We start from the raw sequence: 14,863 nt of genomic DNA, 5'->3' as shown, positions 1-14,863 counted from the left end.
TAAACACTATTTTATCCTAAATAAATTTGCATCTGACAATCCAACGCATTTCACATTTTCAGATAACATTAGATAAGTTTCTACTCAAAACCACGATCAACCTAAAATAAATAAATGTTGCCATGCAAGAATGCAAGCATCCATCCATTGGGGATAACTTTGGGGTTCAGAGTCTTGCTCAAGGACACTTCAACATGTGGACAGCAGGAGATGTTCTACCAACCAGGGCACAGCTGTCCTGGAAACTCTGTGAAGTTTGTGTATATTTGGTTTTTGGTACGTGTTACTCGTTTCTCGAAAGTTATATGTCGAATGGAAATTGTAATGTTTAACTACAACCTTGGTTTTCTTTTTTTTTTCAATTTCAAATGTTATCGAGTAATTTTATCGAGAATGAACTCCAAAATGTCTTCAGTCAATAATGGTTAAAGATGTCATTGCAAGAAAACTTGCAAAATGCACTTGGATAGATTTCATGCTGCATCTGCTTCCACCTGCGTGCAGGATTTGAACCAGCACACTCTTCCCTTCAATCCAGTGTTTTAACATGATGTTTTGACTTTACTTTTCATGCACACTTTAGAATACAAACACAAAGCTTGGTGAGGTGACAGAAATAGGGAAATGTGTCGTGGTGAAATTATTTCTTCTTTTTTTTCTTTCTTTTTTTTTTACATTAGTGTGTCCAACTTCAATGCTTCAAAGCTCCATTACTTTATTTATCACTTTTCACTCTGATTTGGATCACCTGAATCTTCCAAAGGTCCAGCTGCAGTATCAGCGTGTCGGTCTACTCTTCTGGATTGTTGCGCCCCCGTGCGCCCACATGTAATACCACTGAGGGGGAAGAGAAGGTTCCGCCCGGAACGCTCAGTAGTGAGAACTGGGACGGCGCTTTTAATAGATAGCACCACCGTACTGTGTTAATCAATGACAAAGGATTATTGAAATATACACTTTTTTATATGATGCTTTTGCTCAAATGTATAGACTGCTGAAAGTTGAAAGTTTTATTTATGGAGCAACGTACAATTTATGTTCATTTTCATGCTGAGAGTGTTTGTTGGGCATCTTTTGAATTCACTTTATTTAATGATTGAATATTCAACGTATTCCTTTTATCTCTTCTTTGTGATTAGTCTGTGTCATTACTTTTATTCACCTTTTCTCATCAATAAAATCTGGCTTTGTGTCATTAAGTCAGCTTTACACTCATGTACGGGGCAGAGATTTAATAGTTCCCTTGAACAGACATTATGTCAAACATGTTTATGCAATGCATTTCACATCAGTCAGGACATTCCTGCTTTCAGTGATGCCTCTTTTATCTCATGTAATAACTTACTACATTTCTTTTCATAAAGTAAAGCACATAAAAAAAAATCAATTTGTTGCCCTTTATTGTCCATAAGAGAAAAAAACTCAGATTTTACTCATTTGTTCATAAGCCCTCTAACATGAAACATAAAACAACGTCAATTTGTGGAAAACGCAGCACAATGCAGACACCCAGAGGGGAAATGAAACATTAAAAAAAAAAAAAAAAAACTACAAATGGTTTGTAATTTTAAGATTAAAGCTAATTTTGCTCTTTTTTAGTTTGAATAATTTTGTGTCTGAAGTTTGAGTGCAATCTCTCATATTTTTGTCTTATAATTGTTGTCATGTGATGTTGAATTTAAATCCCTCTTCCCCTCATTTCATACTTTATTATTGTCGTTTTGTGCTTCTGTGTGAGAGTTTTCAGCCTTTTTGTTTTTCAAGGCTTGATGGAGAATATAAAAACTGTAACTTTACATTGTGTGGCTGAAGGTTTTATAGCAGTAGCTCTCCGCTCATACCAGACAGGAAGTGCTGATCTTCAGTTCAGATCCCCTCCACCTCCACACCAGCAGAGGGAGCTGAAGCCTTTCTCTACAGCTCTTCCTGGGAGCTTCCTGCCTGCTTCCTCCATGTGGATCCTGCTCCTCTGGTCAGGAGGTCACAGTGTGGTCTGAGGCAGGAAGAGGGAACAGGAAGGAGCAGTTTGTCTGGCAGCACATGGCAGGAGGCCAGCGGCTGAGCTGCAGAGAGAGCTGAGCTGCGTCCTGATTCCTCATTCCTGTCTGTGTGCAGCCTGGTGGATGGCGAGTGGACATCTGTCGAGGGAGGAGGCCTTGGCCTGCGAGGGCTGCAGGCATGCCTGTCATGTGATGCTCTACTGCGACACGGACGCCCGACTCTTTGGGAGGAAACCCATCAAGCATGTCATCCTGGTGAGTGCAGAGTGTGTGTGGAAGCATGCATTCTGCTGTGTCTGGGTAACAGCTCAGGCCTGTGCACCAGTGTGTGTGTGTGTGTGTGTGACAGATTCTGCCACTTCCCACAGATGCAGATGCGTTTTGACGGCCTGCTGGGTTTCCCTGGCGGGTGAGTCTTTCACGCTGCTCTCGTCTCATCCTTGCACAGGTATGCCTCCTTCGCAGATCATCCCGGCGTCTCCAGCTCAGAACCCGCATCAGCGCGCCCTTTAAAACCGGCCTCATCACTATTCCCTTGAACACGGACCACTTGGTGTCTGTGATTTACTGCAGATCGCTGCCAGAGTCTGCGCTGCATCATTCGCCAACACAAGGGAGTTATGTAACAAGGCACCAAGACCAGTCTCCAGAATCATGGTGACATTTTCCCAAACAAAGCAAGTCTTTGTCAGCAAATGGGAGCAGTGGTCAGGACGGGCAGCTGTGTCCTCCTTTCAGACCGACTGTGTCCAGCACGCTCCAGTATGAGCTGGTTTTCACGTCCATGTGAAGGTGCAGTGGCTGGATGATGGCACAGCTCCGACTCAGTTAAATAATCTCTTCAGCTGAAAGAATGTCTGGAAAATAGCAGGAGAATTCATGTAGTTTTCTTTATGAAATTAACCATATGCGTCAATCATTTCCTGGGGCGTCTGTCGGGCCTTTGCTTGAGTAGAAGCACAAAAACAGAATGTTGGAAAAACACTGGAGAGACAGGAAAATGCTGAGTCAGCAGGATCTGCATGAAGGTGACGACGGCCATAGCCACAGGATGCTGACCGCTCAAAGAGCTGCTTCTGTGAACCAGTTCTGCTCCTCGGCGCTCATTGGCCTGAAGCGTTCCGGCGCCTGGCGCCTCAGGAGGGCGCTGTCTGACGTGGACCTCTGATGGCTCCGCCTTTCAGGTTCGTGGACCCGCAGGAGGAGACCCTGGAGGCGGGGCTGACCAGGGAGCTGTCCGAGGAGCTGGGCCTGGCCTTACCCATATCTGAGGAGCATCATGTGGAGGCTCGCTACGCCCCCGCTTCGCCCTCCTCCTCCTCCTCCTCCTCCTCCTCCTCCTCCTCCTCCTCCCTCATCCTTCACTTCTATGTGAAGAAACTGACGGAGGAGCAGATCAGGGAGGTGGAGCTCGCGGCCGTATCCACGGCGGCAGACCATGGACATGAGGTATTGACGTCCTCGAGTTAACAGATGTGGCGGACGCCTTGCTCGGTTCACCAGCCCTCTCCCGCCCCCCCCGCAGGTCCTGGGGATGGTCAGAGTCCCGGTCTACGCCCTGAAGGCCGGCGGCGGCCTCGGGCCCTTCCTGTCGCACGCCTTCATCGGCAACGCCCGCTCCCAGCTGCTGGACTCCATGCTGCGCCTGAACCTGGTCACGCCGCACGAGCTGCACAGGGCGCTCGCGCACGCCCTGAGCGGCCAGGCGCGCACGACCCGGGACCTACGGGCGGCCGCCGCCGCCGTGGAGGGGCGGGGGCCGCTGCTCTGAAACACTGCCGGTGCAGTCCGAGTCTCTGCAAGCAGTGGCACACTTAATCCCACACACACACACACACACACACACACAGTCCTGCTGACTCTGAGCTCGTGACTCATAATTGCAAACTGTGCATCAAACAGTTTTGGGCCAAACATTATGGAAATGGTTATTCACACGTTCCATCACACCCTCCACATCCCCGTCGTCTGGACTCCTTTGAACCGTCACGTTGCTGTTTTTTCTTTTTCTTTCAACGGAAAAAATAAATTCAATTATAAGTTGCATTTATATGCCGCTGTGATCAAACCCGTTCTGATGGTGACATTTTAAATTCTAACCAAAGGCTCCCACATGACTCACACAACGTTTAAAAAAAAAAAAAAAAAGCATCCCATGAGAGTTTAACAGTGAAAACATTCAGTTTGCCAAAATTCTGTTCTGCAGGAGGAAACAGTTTTTATTTATTTTGATCATTTTTTTAAAAAATCAAATGTCAAACATTTGATCTGAGAAGCTGTGCTTATTCATTATTTTAGATGGAGCATTTTCATATTTACAAAATACAATAACAAAAACAGTAAAAAAAGATAACACTGAAGAACGACGTCCTTTCGCTCCCTCTCTCTTTCCCTCGCATCCCAGGAAGAAACAGACACGGCATAAAAAAAGAAAATGTATATTATTTTTAATCTATGCATGCTTTTCAGACATAACACTGTGGAATATAAATGACAAAGTCCCTTCATGATAAATGTGCCAGAAGTGTGAAGACGTGCCAACAAAGGCCTGATTACCGTTCATCTTTCATGTGAAGAAGCTGGTTCCAGATTTTTAGACCACATCGCAGCTTTTCCACATGCAAAATACTTCTTTCGTGTATTTAACCAGTTTTCAGATTCTGGATCGGAGTCAGGTTTACACTCTGAAGAAGAGAGTGGGAGGTCCGGTTCCACAGGCGAGGAGCTGAAAGCTGCTCTGGATCTGAGTCTAGAAACAGGAGCCTGGAGAACGTCTTGCTTTCTGAACCAGGCTGTTCTTTCCCTCACAGAGCTGCAGAGGAAACGTCCCAGCTTTTATGGCATGACACAGACGCCCTGTGGCTTTCTATAGCTGCCACAGAGAGACGCGTCTTCCTCTCAGTCCTGCTCATCTCTTTGTCCGTCTTTCTGCTGCTTGCATTCCCCCCCCCCCCCCCCCCCCCCCTTCATTTGTAAAGTTATTGTACGGCAGCGCTGGTGCAATCCACAGATTAATTACGTCCGTGACACGTTATCCAGCCTGAGGGCGCAGATTTGATTCTGTTTAACTGCACCCTGGGTGTGCATAACGCGCCTGCTCCAGATGTTCCGGAGCCCATTCTCAGACGATATCGCCGGCACAAAATACCGAGCCGAGCGATTTTGATACCTACTGTACTGAAAGCGCACAACCCCCCCCCCCCCCCCCCCCCCCCACTGTTTTATGTTTTTGTTGTTGCAGATGAATCAGTCCTAATGCGCTACGGTTTACGTCGCTGCGCTGCGACAAAAAACGCAGGTTTGGTCTTCTGACAGTCAAAGATGGGTTTTCTGTTAGAGAGGTTTGTGAAGGGTGCTGATGAGGGGACACTGACATGCCCCCTGCAGTGCGGTCATATCGTAGCTGAGGGAACGTATTGCGGCTGTGGGGCGGCACGTGGAAGATCTGCAGGTGGAGCAGGTGTCCCCATGGCCTCATAGTGTGTGTGTGTGTGTGTGTGTGTGTGGGGGGGGGGGGGTTCCTCCAGCTATGGTGCTTTGAGGATGATTGGTGACTTAAATTTCCAGGAAGTGCAAAACCCACTGTGTCTCTCGGGGTCTGTCCTGTGGTGGACTGGAGACCATGATGAACTGGCTCAGCTCCTGAACCCTGTGACCCTGAGCAGGGTGAAGGAGATGGACGGATGGATGGACGGATGGGCGGATGCTGTCTTTGGAGAGTCTCTGTTTCCTGTTCTCAGCCGACACCAGGGACCTCCAGAGCGGTCTTCTGCTGCTGTAGAGACCATCACCTTCAAGTGGTTTTTGAAATTGCCTGAACCGTGAACATGGACTGAGACCAGAAACCCAGATCACTGACCGGGACCAGAGACCCTGATCACTGACCGGGACCAGAGACCTGCATCGTCCCTTCAAACCTGACTCCAGACTGACATTTGAATTTGTGATTGTGTTCTATCCTCCTCCTTTGTTCAGCAACCTTCACTCAGAAAGCTCATTTAGAAGCTCGTGGTTTTATTTTTTCCCTTTTCTAAATTCATTATACTGACACCTGATTTAAGAACACTTTGGGTTTTTACTGGCAACACTTCTCCTTTACCTTTGTCTTTATTATTAGATTAAAGTAATCCAAAAGTAACTAAATGTAATCTGGTACATTACTTTTGTTAAGTTAGTAACTTGTCATTTTAATGATTGCATATTCAGACAAAACCCTCCAAACTCTTATGATACGGTTTGTATGCATGTGTGTAGAATAAAGAGTTATTTTTTAAAAATCAGCTAAACCCTGCAGCAATGATCTGAAAGCCATTAATGTCCTCATAGAATATAGAAATATATGTATTTAAAAAGTTTTGTTACCCCACAGCGTAAAGGTAAGTACATTTCTTTTGATTTTCTCATAATGCAGCATTATTTATTTACACTGATGTTTTGAGCCACGCAAGAATTCACAGTATTAGTAAATATCAACAGTTGTGACTGTAAAAATAATTTTATCATCTTGATCTGGAATTCAGTGTAAAAATGTAAACCGATGTAAACACATAGGTCGTTTTAGTATCAGTTGCTTAATATTGAAGTAGCATCAAAAAGATTGGCAATGCACAACAAGGAGTGCATTTCTTGGTAATAAGAGATTTCTTTTATTGCAGTTTGCTGATGAGGCATAGCAGATGGAAAAATCTTTATATCATGATAGATATGGGCAACTTTCTTAATTGTAGGTTCCTTTTATTTCCATTTTATTACTTCATTACATTCAAAATAGCCCACAATAAAACATTACAATATGAGCCATGACTATATTTTTGATTGCCACATTCTAATACGTATGGATGTTATTTGCTTTTTTATTTTCTAAATATTCAGTCCTATTTTTTTAATGGAGACCTGATTACACTTTCTACTCTTCTTGATCGTTTTTCCAGGAAGAATTTGATTGTAGTTTTTACTTTATTCATTTTGTGCAGAACTCAAGTCAAAGTGTTTGACTCTAACAGTCGGTGGTGATGCTGGAGCGGTCCGGCTTCCTGTGAGTGTTTCAGAAGAGACCCTGAAGTGATTCCATCCTCTGCGGTGTTCTTGTCCCCAGACATGTCTTTCCATGGGAGCTCTCGTGCAGAAACACACTGCTGCCATGGGATTGGCTGTTTGTCAGTAGTGGAACAGGTGCGCCTAATAAAGCGCGTGGCTTCCGCCCTGCGCGCCACGCACGCTTCTTCTTCTTCTTCTTCTTTTTCTGTTTTTAATGATCTGTGCGGGTTTTGACGGGGTCCGTCTGTCTGCGCAGCACCGTGCTCTCAAACAGGAAGCGCGCGAGACGTGTCTGCTGCCGCCCGCGTGCGCGCGTGTTTACGCGCCTCTCCGGTGCGCGTGCACGCTGTCATGTGACGGTGGCGGTTGTTGAGGGCGAATAATACAAGGTCATCAGAAAAACATTTAGCGCGCGAAGGAGGGAGGGCGGATGGAGGGATGGATGGATGGACGGATGGAGGGGGAGGGCAGTGCGTGGGGGCGGGGGGGGGGGCGCATGCACGAGTGGATGGATGCATGCATGGATGGAGGGACGGATGGAGGGATTGCGCGAGCGAGGGATGCTGAGGGAGAAAGACGGTATATTCATAGAAGCAGCGGTATTTATAGCCGCCCAGAGGAGAGGAGAGGAGAGAGAGAGGGGGAAGCTGAGGGGGCGGGGCTTAGAGAGAGAGAGAGCGAGAGAGAGAGAGAGAGGAAGCAAGAAAGAAAGGCTGGAGGAAGGGGAGGGCTGTGTTTTGAGTGTGTGTCCCTCAGAAATGAGAGAGAGAGGGAGGAGAGTACTGAGCTGAGAGGAATCTGTCAGATTCAAACACACACTGCTCACTGTGTGTGTGTGTATGTGTGTGTGTGTGTGTGTGTGTGTTTGTAACAGGATGAAAAGCTGAGGAACAGACAGAAAGAGACAGAGGAGGACCACAAAGTGAGGTATGTACGCCTGTCATGCTGCTCGTGGAACAACAACAACCTGTGTGTGTCTCTTGTGTGCATGACAGTGTGTGTGTGAGTGTGTGTGTGTGTTTGTATATATAGTTTGCTCTTTTTATGTGTATTTATAAATGGACACGGCCTCTCTTGGCTTTCTGTAAGTGGACAAATGGAGTGTATGAATTATGTAATACGCGTGCACCATTTTCACTGTTGATGCTGTGTGTGTGTGTGTGTGTGTGTGAGTGTGAGTGCGCGTGTGTTTACATGCTTGTGTAATTACGCTGGGGTGTTTATGGGGCCATTGTGAGTGTGTGAGAGAGAGAGCCCTGCTACACTGCCTTGACCATATGGGGGGTTGATTTACAGCCTTGGTAAATATAACACAACAGTCCAGTGCTGTCAGAGCGGTGGAAACCTTAATCCCCCCCCCCCTCACCCCCCTCACCCCCTCACCCCCACCCCTCCATCCCTTATCAACTACACTTGTACTGACAGCTAATTCACATTATGTTGTTAAAGCGCCTCTTGATAAACAAGCCTCTCAGAGGCATCTGCAAAGTAGCGTTGCCTTTGTTGCGCTCGTTTTTTGTACGGAGCAACAGCAAAGATTGTGACGGTAATGTGACTGAGCAGCCTTGGCAAAGAGAAAAAAGAGAAAGAACCCCCCCCCCCTTTCCTTGTTGTCAGAAGCACATATGTGTGCAGTAGAGATGTAACCATCTGAAAAATCACAGTGCTTGTCATGATAATTAAGAGTATTTTTACAAGTGTGGATTATAAAAGTGAGCATGAAAGCGGCGGAAACAACTTTGATTTGGAAATCCAACAGAAATTGTTCTGGCATTTTTTTTTTGTTTTTGTTGTCTTTGCATTATTGTGACCGTCCATTTCAGGAGTCCCAGACTTCGATGTGCTGTAGCGTCAACTTGCTGGACGATATCTTTAAAAACTTGCTGATGCTCCTCTGTGCTGTGAAGGGTATTCTGATAGACATGAATAAAGGATGGGTCCAGACGAGGTTTTGAACTGGATGCCCTGCAAGCTGCAAGTGGGATTCAAACCGAGGTCCCTCGCACCTCATGTCAGGACTTAACCCGACGTGCGACTGTTGCTACATGGTGATGGTGGGCCCCAGAGAGTGTTGAGAACCTCACTCTGGAAGCCAGAACCTAAACAGACGCTGCACTTTAATGGTCCTTTATTTTAGGTGTGTGCTGCTCAAGAGCACTGATATATGGGCAAGGGGAAATATAGGATTGAACCGGCAACACCACAACTGAAAGAGAACCCGCTATACTAATTGATCCAAATAAGTAGATGGGAAATCATATTACACTAGGATCTGGAGATAGTGAGTAATGTAAAAGTGTTTCTGCTCACAGAGTGTTTTCGTCTCATTCTGCGATGTCCATTAGAGTTCTGAGATGAAAATCTTCAAGAATCGACAAAAGAGTTTTTGAAAATGTGTTGCTCAAAGGCCCAGGATGAAGGATGGAAGTGGCAGCAGGGAATCGCACTCCCTCCCGACTTCAAGCAGTTTTCTGTTGGCTGTTTCCTCGTTAAAGCGCTTGCCAACCGTCGGGACATTCTCCTGCTGCTTCCTCTTCTTCTGCTCTAACATTACAGGTAGAAAGAGTGGCAGAGGAGCTCATGACACCACCCTGTGGCACGGTGTGGTACGACAGCACGTACCAGGCTGTGGTTAGGAGATGTTTCTGAATTTGCAGATCAAACTTGTTAGATTGTAGGCCCCATTGAATCTCAGGAAGCGCAGCGCTGGTGCTAAGGGACTCCCAGTTGACTGTTTTAGGTTTTCTGTTGTGTAGAGTGCAGCCGTGCAGCTCCACAGTGATCTTCAACAGCGCTGAGCGGCCGCCGTCTTCCTCTCACTTCACGCGTTTCAGAACGACTGGAGCGTCTTTCTGCCAACAGGAAGCGTCGATGTGTCTGATTAACATCAGCTAAACTTGCACATGCAGAAAGAAGGTGCACAAGGCAGTGCATCGAGTCTGTCGCGGTTTGTCTATAAGCTGTTGCTGTTATTTGAGTGAAACTTCAAACAGTTCAGTTCAGGGTCACACACCTCCCGTGTTTGCAGAAAAGCATGGGCTGCTAAATACATTTATTATGAAGAGTTTATAATTGTTAAAGCATAATTTTTGCAATTATAGCATAATTTTGATTTCAAATGAATATGTTTTAAATTTTCTGATAATTGTGTTCATGTGAATCACAATTTGTTATTTTGAGTTATACTGAACTCTAGCAGTATTCTAATATTTCATAATATAATCTAGTTTATTCTTGTATCAGTGATCTATTACTAATAACCATTATCGTTTAACTACAATACTGATGTTTTAAGGCTTTGAATATTTATTTTATTAAAATTTCTTAATGCTTCGCTATGTTTTTAATTTGTGAATAATATTAAAATTAGTTTTTATTTCATAATAATTTTTTTCTTCGCCTTTTTATAATAAGTGACTTGATAGTAATATTTATTTATAATAATTTGATTCAAATATAATAATTTATATTTAAACAGATTGGCATTTTTTTATTAGTAATCTGATATAAATGTACAAGGAAAGTCTTTACAGTCCAGTATGTTAAAATGACTTTGTTTAGTCAGATTATGTTTGGATTATTAGTGTCAAGGCGGCGACCCGAGGCTTCTCTGCACCAGCAGCCAGGAGGCCTAAGGTCTGGCTCAGGGGACTCCGGACTCAGCACACAGGTATCGGCCGGTTGGAGCGGCTGCAGTTTTACCGGCTGCGGCGGTAAAACCTGTAGAGCGGGACGAGTTCGTAGAGGCCATGGAGGGGGTCCTTTGGTTGGTCTCAAAGAGGGTCTGGGGCCAGAGGGATCTTTCTCAAGCTGTGGTCAGCAAAGAGGACATCGTCTTACCCTGAATGAGGACATCCTCCATCGGTGAAAGGAACCCTTTGAGGATCTTCTGAACCTGGGGGACATGTCTCTTTGGTGTCCTCGTCCATTTCCCTGGTGGAGCTCAACAGTGAGGTGAAAAAACTCCTTGGTGTCAAGGCCCTGGGTGTTGTTGGGCTGTTCTGGTTGGCACACCTCTACGGAACTGCATGGACCTTTGGTACGATGCCTTTGGACTGCAGACGAAGGGCCTGAGACTGTTTGGATAAACCATTAGAGTGTCACACTTCTTAACTTCCCAACAAATGTGGTAGTACTGGAAAGGAGACTCTGAGTCAAACCTCAGATACAGGACGAACGATACGAAGGCCTGCGACTGTGTAGCCAGATGTCTAGTGGGAGGCGCTCAGGGAGCATGGGGTACTGGAACCACTGCTGCAGGGCATCTGGTCTTTGGACGGCTGGTCTGAGAGCCGTGTCGGACTTGTCACACCTCCTCTTCATGATTTTCGCTGACAGGATGTTGAGGCACAGCCGACGCCAGGAGGCATCAAGTGGAGGTGCTGAGGGTGGCGTCTCTGCCTTCCGTAGCATGAGGGCCTCCAGCGCTCACTGGGACCGATTGGTACTGAGGGTGAAGGGGCTGGGATGTGGATCGGTACCTCGGGATGGGATGGCATGCCCTCTCCGAGTGGAGGTGGCGTCATCCACCTGGAGATGCTGTGGTGAAGAGGAGCTGAGCTCTCTGTTTGCCGGTCGGTCTGCACTCCCACCCTCACCTATGGCCGTGAACTTCAAGTCATGATCGAAACAATGAGATCTCTCTGATAGAGTGAGCGGTTCGTCCATCCAGGAGAGCGTAGCTGCTGCTCCTCCACATAGAGAGGAGCCAGTGGAGGTGGTTCATCTGATTAGGACGCCCCCTGGTCGCCTCCCATTAGAGGCTTTAAAGGCAGGTCTGGCTGGGAGGCGTCGGCCCAGGACTCGCCGGAGAGATTATATCTCTGGTTTAGTCTGGGAGCAGAAGAGGTGGAGGACGTCAGAGAACGGTATCTGGGCTTCATCGCTCTCCGTACTGCCACCGTGAGAGCAATGCCACCACCTCATATGGACTAGGGTGGATGGATCCTAATATCTGGGGAATTCTTGATTTTCAAATTATGTTTTTATTTCTAAATAATGATTTTGTTTTAATTAATTTGGTATGATTTATCATCTATATCTGAAAAATATATATTCAAATATTTCTAAATATGACATTGTCTTTGGTTTTTTGCAATCAGTAATGGATTCGAAATTTAATTTAGATCATATTTTAAATTCAAATATAATATTTTTCATGTAATTCAAATTGTTTTGTCTTTGATGAACTAAAATGTTATTGATCATTTGCTAGCTTAGTAATATTAACTTACTAAAATAATGTATTTAGTGTATTTTTTTTAATTAACAACATTTTGTGAATTCTTAATATAAAAAAAAATTGATTAAAACTATGTTCCTTCCTGTTATATTAAGGTGTTCATGTTTAATATAGTTTTATCTCTGTAATGTAGTGATGTGATTGTAAAATAACAAAAGTTGGAAATAATTCATTCAGTAGGCGTTATTAAAACTTGTTTAAAGTGCTCCAAATTGTGAATTCTAACAGAAAAATGTCAGCACATCCTGTTGGACTCTGGAAAAGAGGAAGAGTGGCGTTATAGAAAGCTCCAGTGTGAGCAGAGAAAGTCACACTGTTTCACTTCACTTTTTCACCCGGCGCCCAGACATGCAGGTATGCCTTCTGCAAACATTACCTGTAAAGTAATCCTCCAGGTTGAATCTGCTAATGCTCCTTTGGCTTCCATTCTGCTGCCTCGTCTGATGCTAAGTGGCTCCAGCTATTAGCTCCGGTGCCAGAATCCAAAAGGTATGCTGAGTGTATAGCGCGTTGACTGTGCTGCTGCCAGGTGCTAATAAAACACTCCTCAGTGCTCGTGCCGTAAATGGTAACTCACCCATGGCCTCACTTTCCTTTACGTTGCGTGCCGCCTTGAAGCCGCTCCTTCTGGGAGTGTGTGTGTTTGTGTGTGTGTTTTGGCTGCGATGCCAGCCAGGATTAGGCGGCTCCTCTAAACTTCTGCTGAGACTCGCAGGTATGGAGCGAATTCTCCACAGATGGTAGCGAGGGGGCAGAAAGCTGAGGAACGGCGCTGTGATGCTGCTCCTGTTCGCCACGGCAGCTGCTGCACGAGCCAGCACTCTGGACGGACGCCCGCGATGAGAAACACTGTCGCCATGCCATGAATTTGGATTTTGACTACCTTGCATAGCGAATCTTTGGTCGCTCTGAATCTCACGTTGTGTGATGAAACCTGAGGCGGCGGCCTGCGTGGAGCTTGAACACATGCATTGCTGGCATGCATTTATTAGTCGTGCCATGGAAAGTTATTACTGAAAAGTGGTGGAAAAGTAACTATTGAGTTACTTTTTATTGTCTGTCTGATTTGTTTCCTTTACGTATTAAAACACGATTAATTTCACACTAAATGTAAAAATGTAAAAGTGGCTTAAACGTAAAAAAAAAAAAAAGAATGCAATAACCTACCAACATGTAAACAGCAGCTGATAGCTCTTGTAAAGAGAAGCTCATACTTGTTTAATTATGCTAATGCGTCACAACTACTGTGGAGATCTGTCTTGTTGCTCTCAGGAGAAATGAATTAGTTTCAGGTTAATTAGTGCTCCTCCTCCAGTAAACAGCAGTTTAGTGAAATTGTGACTTATGACAACAGCTCTGGTTAATGCTGCAGCTGAAAGTGGGGCGGAGAGAGAGAGACAGCAGCTCTGCAACTGATTTTTCAAGGTAGAAACTCAAAAACTTACGTTACTTTAACTCTGTAATCATTTTCTGGTGAGTTTTTTTTTTTTATTTTGACCTGAAATCACTGACACAACTTTCATAGTTTCTTTTTCTTTTTTACATTCTTGTCCGATTTGTTTTGCTTCTGACTTCTAACCTGTTGCCACGAGGCATAAAACAATAATTACATGAAATACAGGCAGTTTCAACACAATCCAGGGCAGCAGAGCTTCATCTGATGTGTTGACATGCACAGTGCATATAAACATGTTTAACTGCAGTTTAGTCTTTTGCAATTTTCTTATCACTAATTTTCATTTGCGATATATCATGCAGGTGTATAGTACATATAGGGATGAGTCTGTGTCGGAAAGTGAGCTGAAATGTCCAGCAGTGTTATATTACGCTCTCGTGAAGCTGAGATCATCCACAGAGACATTTGTGAGGTTTTTTTTTTTTTATCTGCTATCAGAGCCGTCATGAAACTCTGTGCTGTGTGATTTCAGCATATCTGGCGTCATTCAGTCTCGAAAATCTTTGGGAATTGTGAAGAGTAGTGATTTTATTCCTATTAAGCTCATTCATTTAATTGATATCAGCTGCAAGTGGTTTCAAACAAAGGTAGATTTATCCAAAAAAGCACTTCAAAGCAAATGTATCAAACTGCTTGGTATCACAGGAGCCCAAGACTGCGCTGACATGAGAATGATCTGCTCGAAACAGTGAAAACAGCAGTTTGCATGCCAGGCCACTAGTTGGCGGTGTGTTTTTATTGTTACAACCACATGTGCACAGAGAACAATGCAATGTGAACGTTCAAGCTGCTTTTATCTGTCTTAGAATTATTAATAAGTTTTGTCCATCTTCTCTCAAATATGCAAAAAAATCTACACATTGCAACACAATCTGCATACAATCTGCATATTGTTCAGACAAGCATTTTGAGCGACTTGCAACACTAAACACAGTCATTTTAGCCGGGAGTGAGATTTGACCTCCAGGAAGCTCCCATCACTGGTTTGAGTGGTCCAGTCTCAGAGAGATTATAAAGGGTCAGTGACTGTGTGTCTCGCTGTCTTAGTCCTGCGATTGACCGCTAGCCCTTCACCAGTGAGCTGCAGCTCAGGAGCCAGTGATAGGCAGTGGATGGCTGGATGGATGG

At 44.9% G+C, this 14,863-nt stretch overlaps 2 protein-coding genes across 4 annotated transcripts in view; both read left to right on the top strand.

Annotated features, from left to right (window-relative positions):
* Nucleotides 1-1,959: 1,959 nt before the first annotated feature.
* LOC115408219 (U8 snoRNA-decapping enzyme) lies at nt 1,960-4,337 on the top strand. The gene is made up of 4 exons (XM_030118856.1): nt 1,960-2,255; nt 2,369-2,409; nt 3,185-3,449; nt 3,526-4,337. The coding sequence occupies exons 1-4, from the start codon at nt 2,124-2,126 to the stop codon at nt 3,769-3,771; spliced, it is 684 nt and encodes a 227-aa protein (XP_029974716.1). The 5' UTR covers nt 1,960-2,123; the 3' UTR covers nt 3,772-4,337.
* Nucleotides 4,338-7,816: 3,479 nt separating this feature from the next.
* Nucleotides 7,817-14,863, top strand: part of arhgap4b (Rho GTPase activating protein 4b) — a 33,280-nt gene continuing 26,233 nt past the window's right edge. Inside the window, exon 1 of one of the 3 annotated variants that reach the window (XM_030118232.1) lies at nt 7,817-7,964. The gene's annotated coding sequence lies outside the window, so the exon portion shown is untranslated. The remainder of the gene's footprint in view (nt 7,965-14,863) is intronic. The other 2 variants (XM_030118230.1, XM_030118231.1) reach the window with 2 other exon arrangements.

Source organism: Salarias fasciatus, chromosome 20, assembly GCF_902148845.1.
Source record: "Salarias fasciatus chromosome 20, fSalaFa1.1, whole genome shotgun sequence".
Lineage (NCBI taxonomy): Eukaryota > Metazoa > Chordata > Actinopteri > Blenniiformes > Blenniidae > Salarias > Salarias fasciatus.
This window is presented reverse-complemented; position numbering and strand designations above follow the sequence as displayed.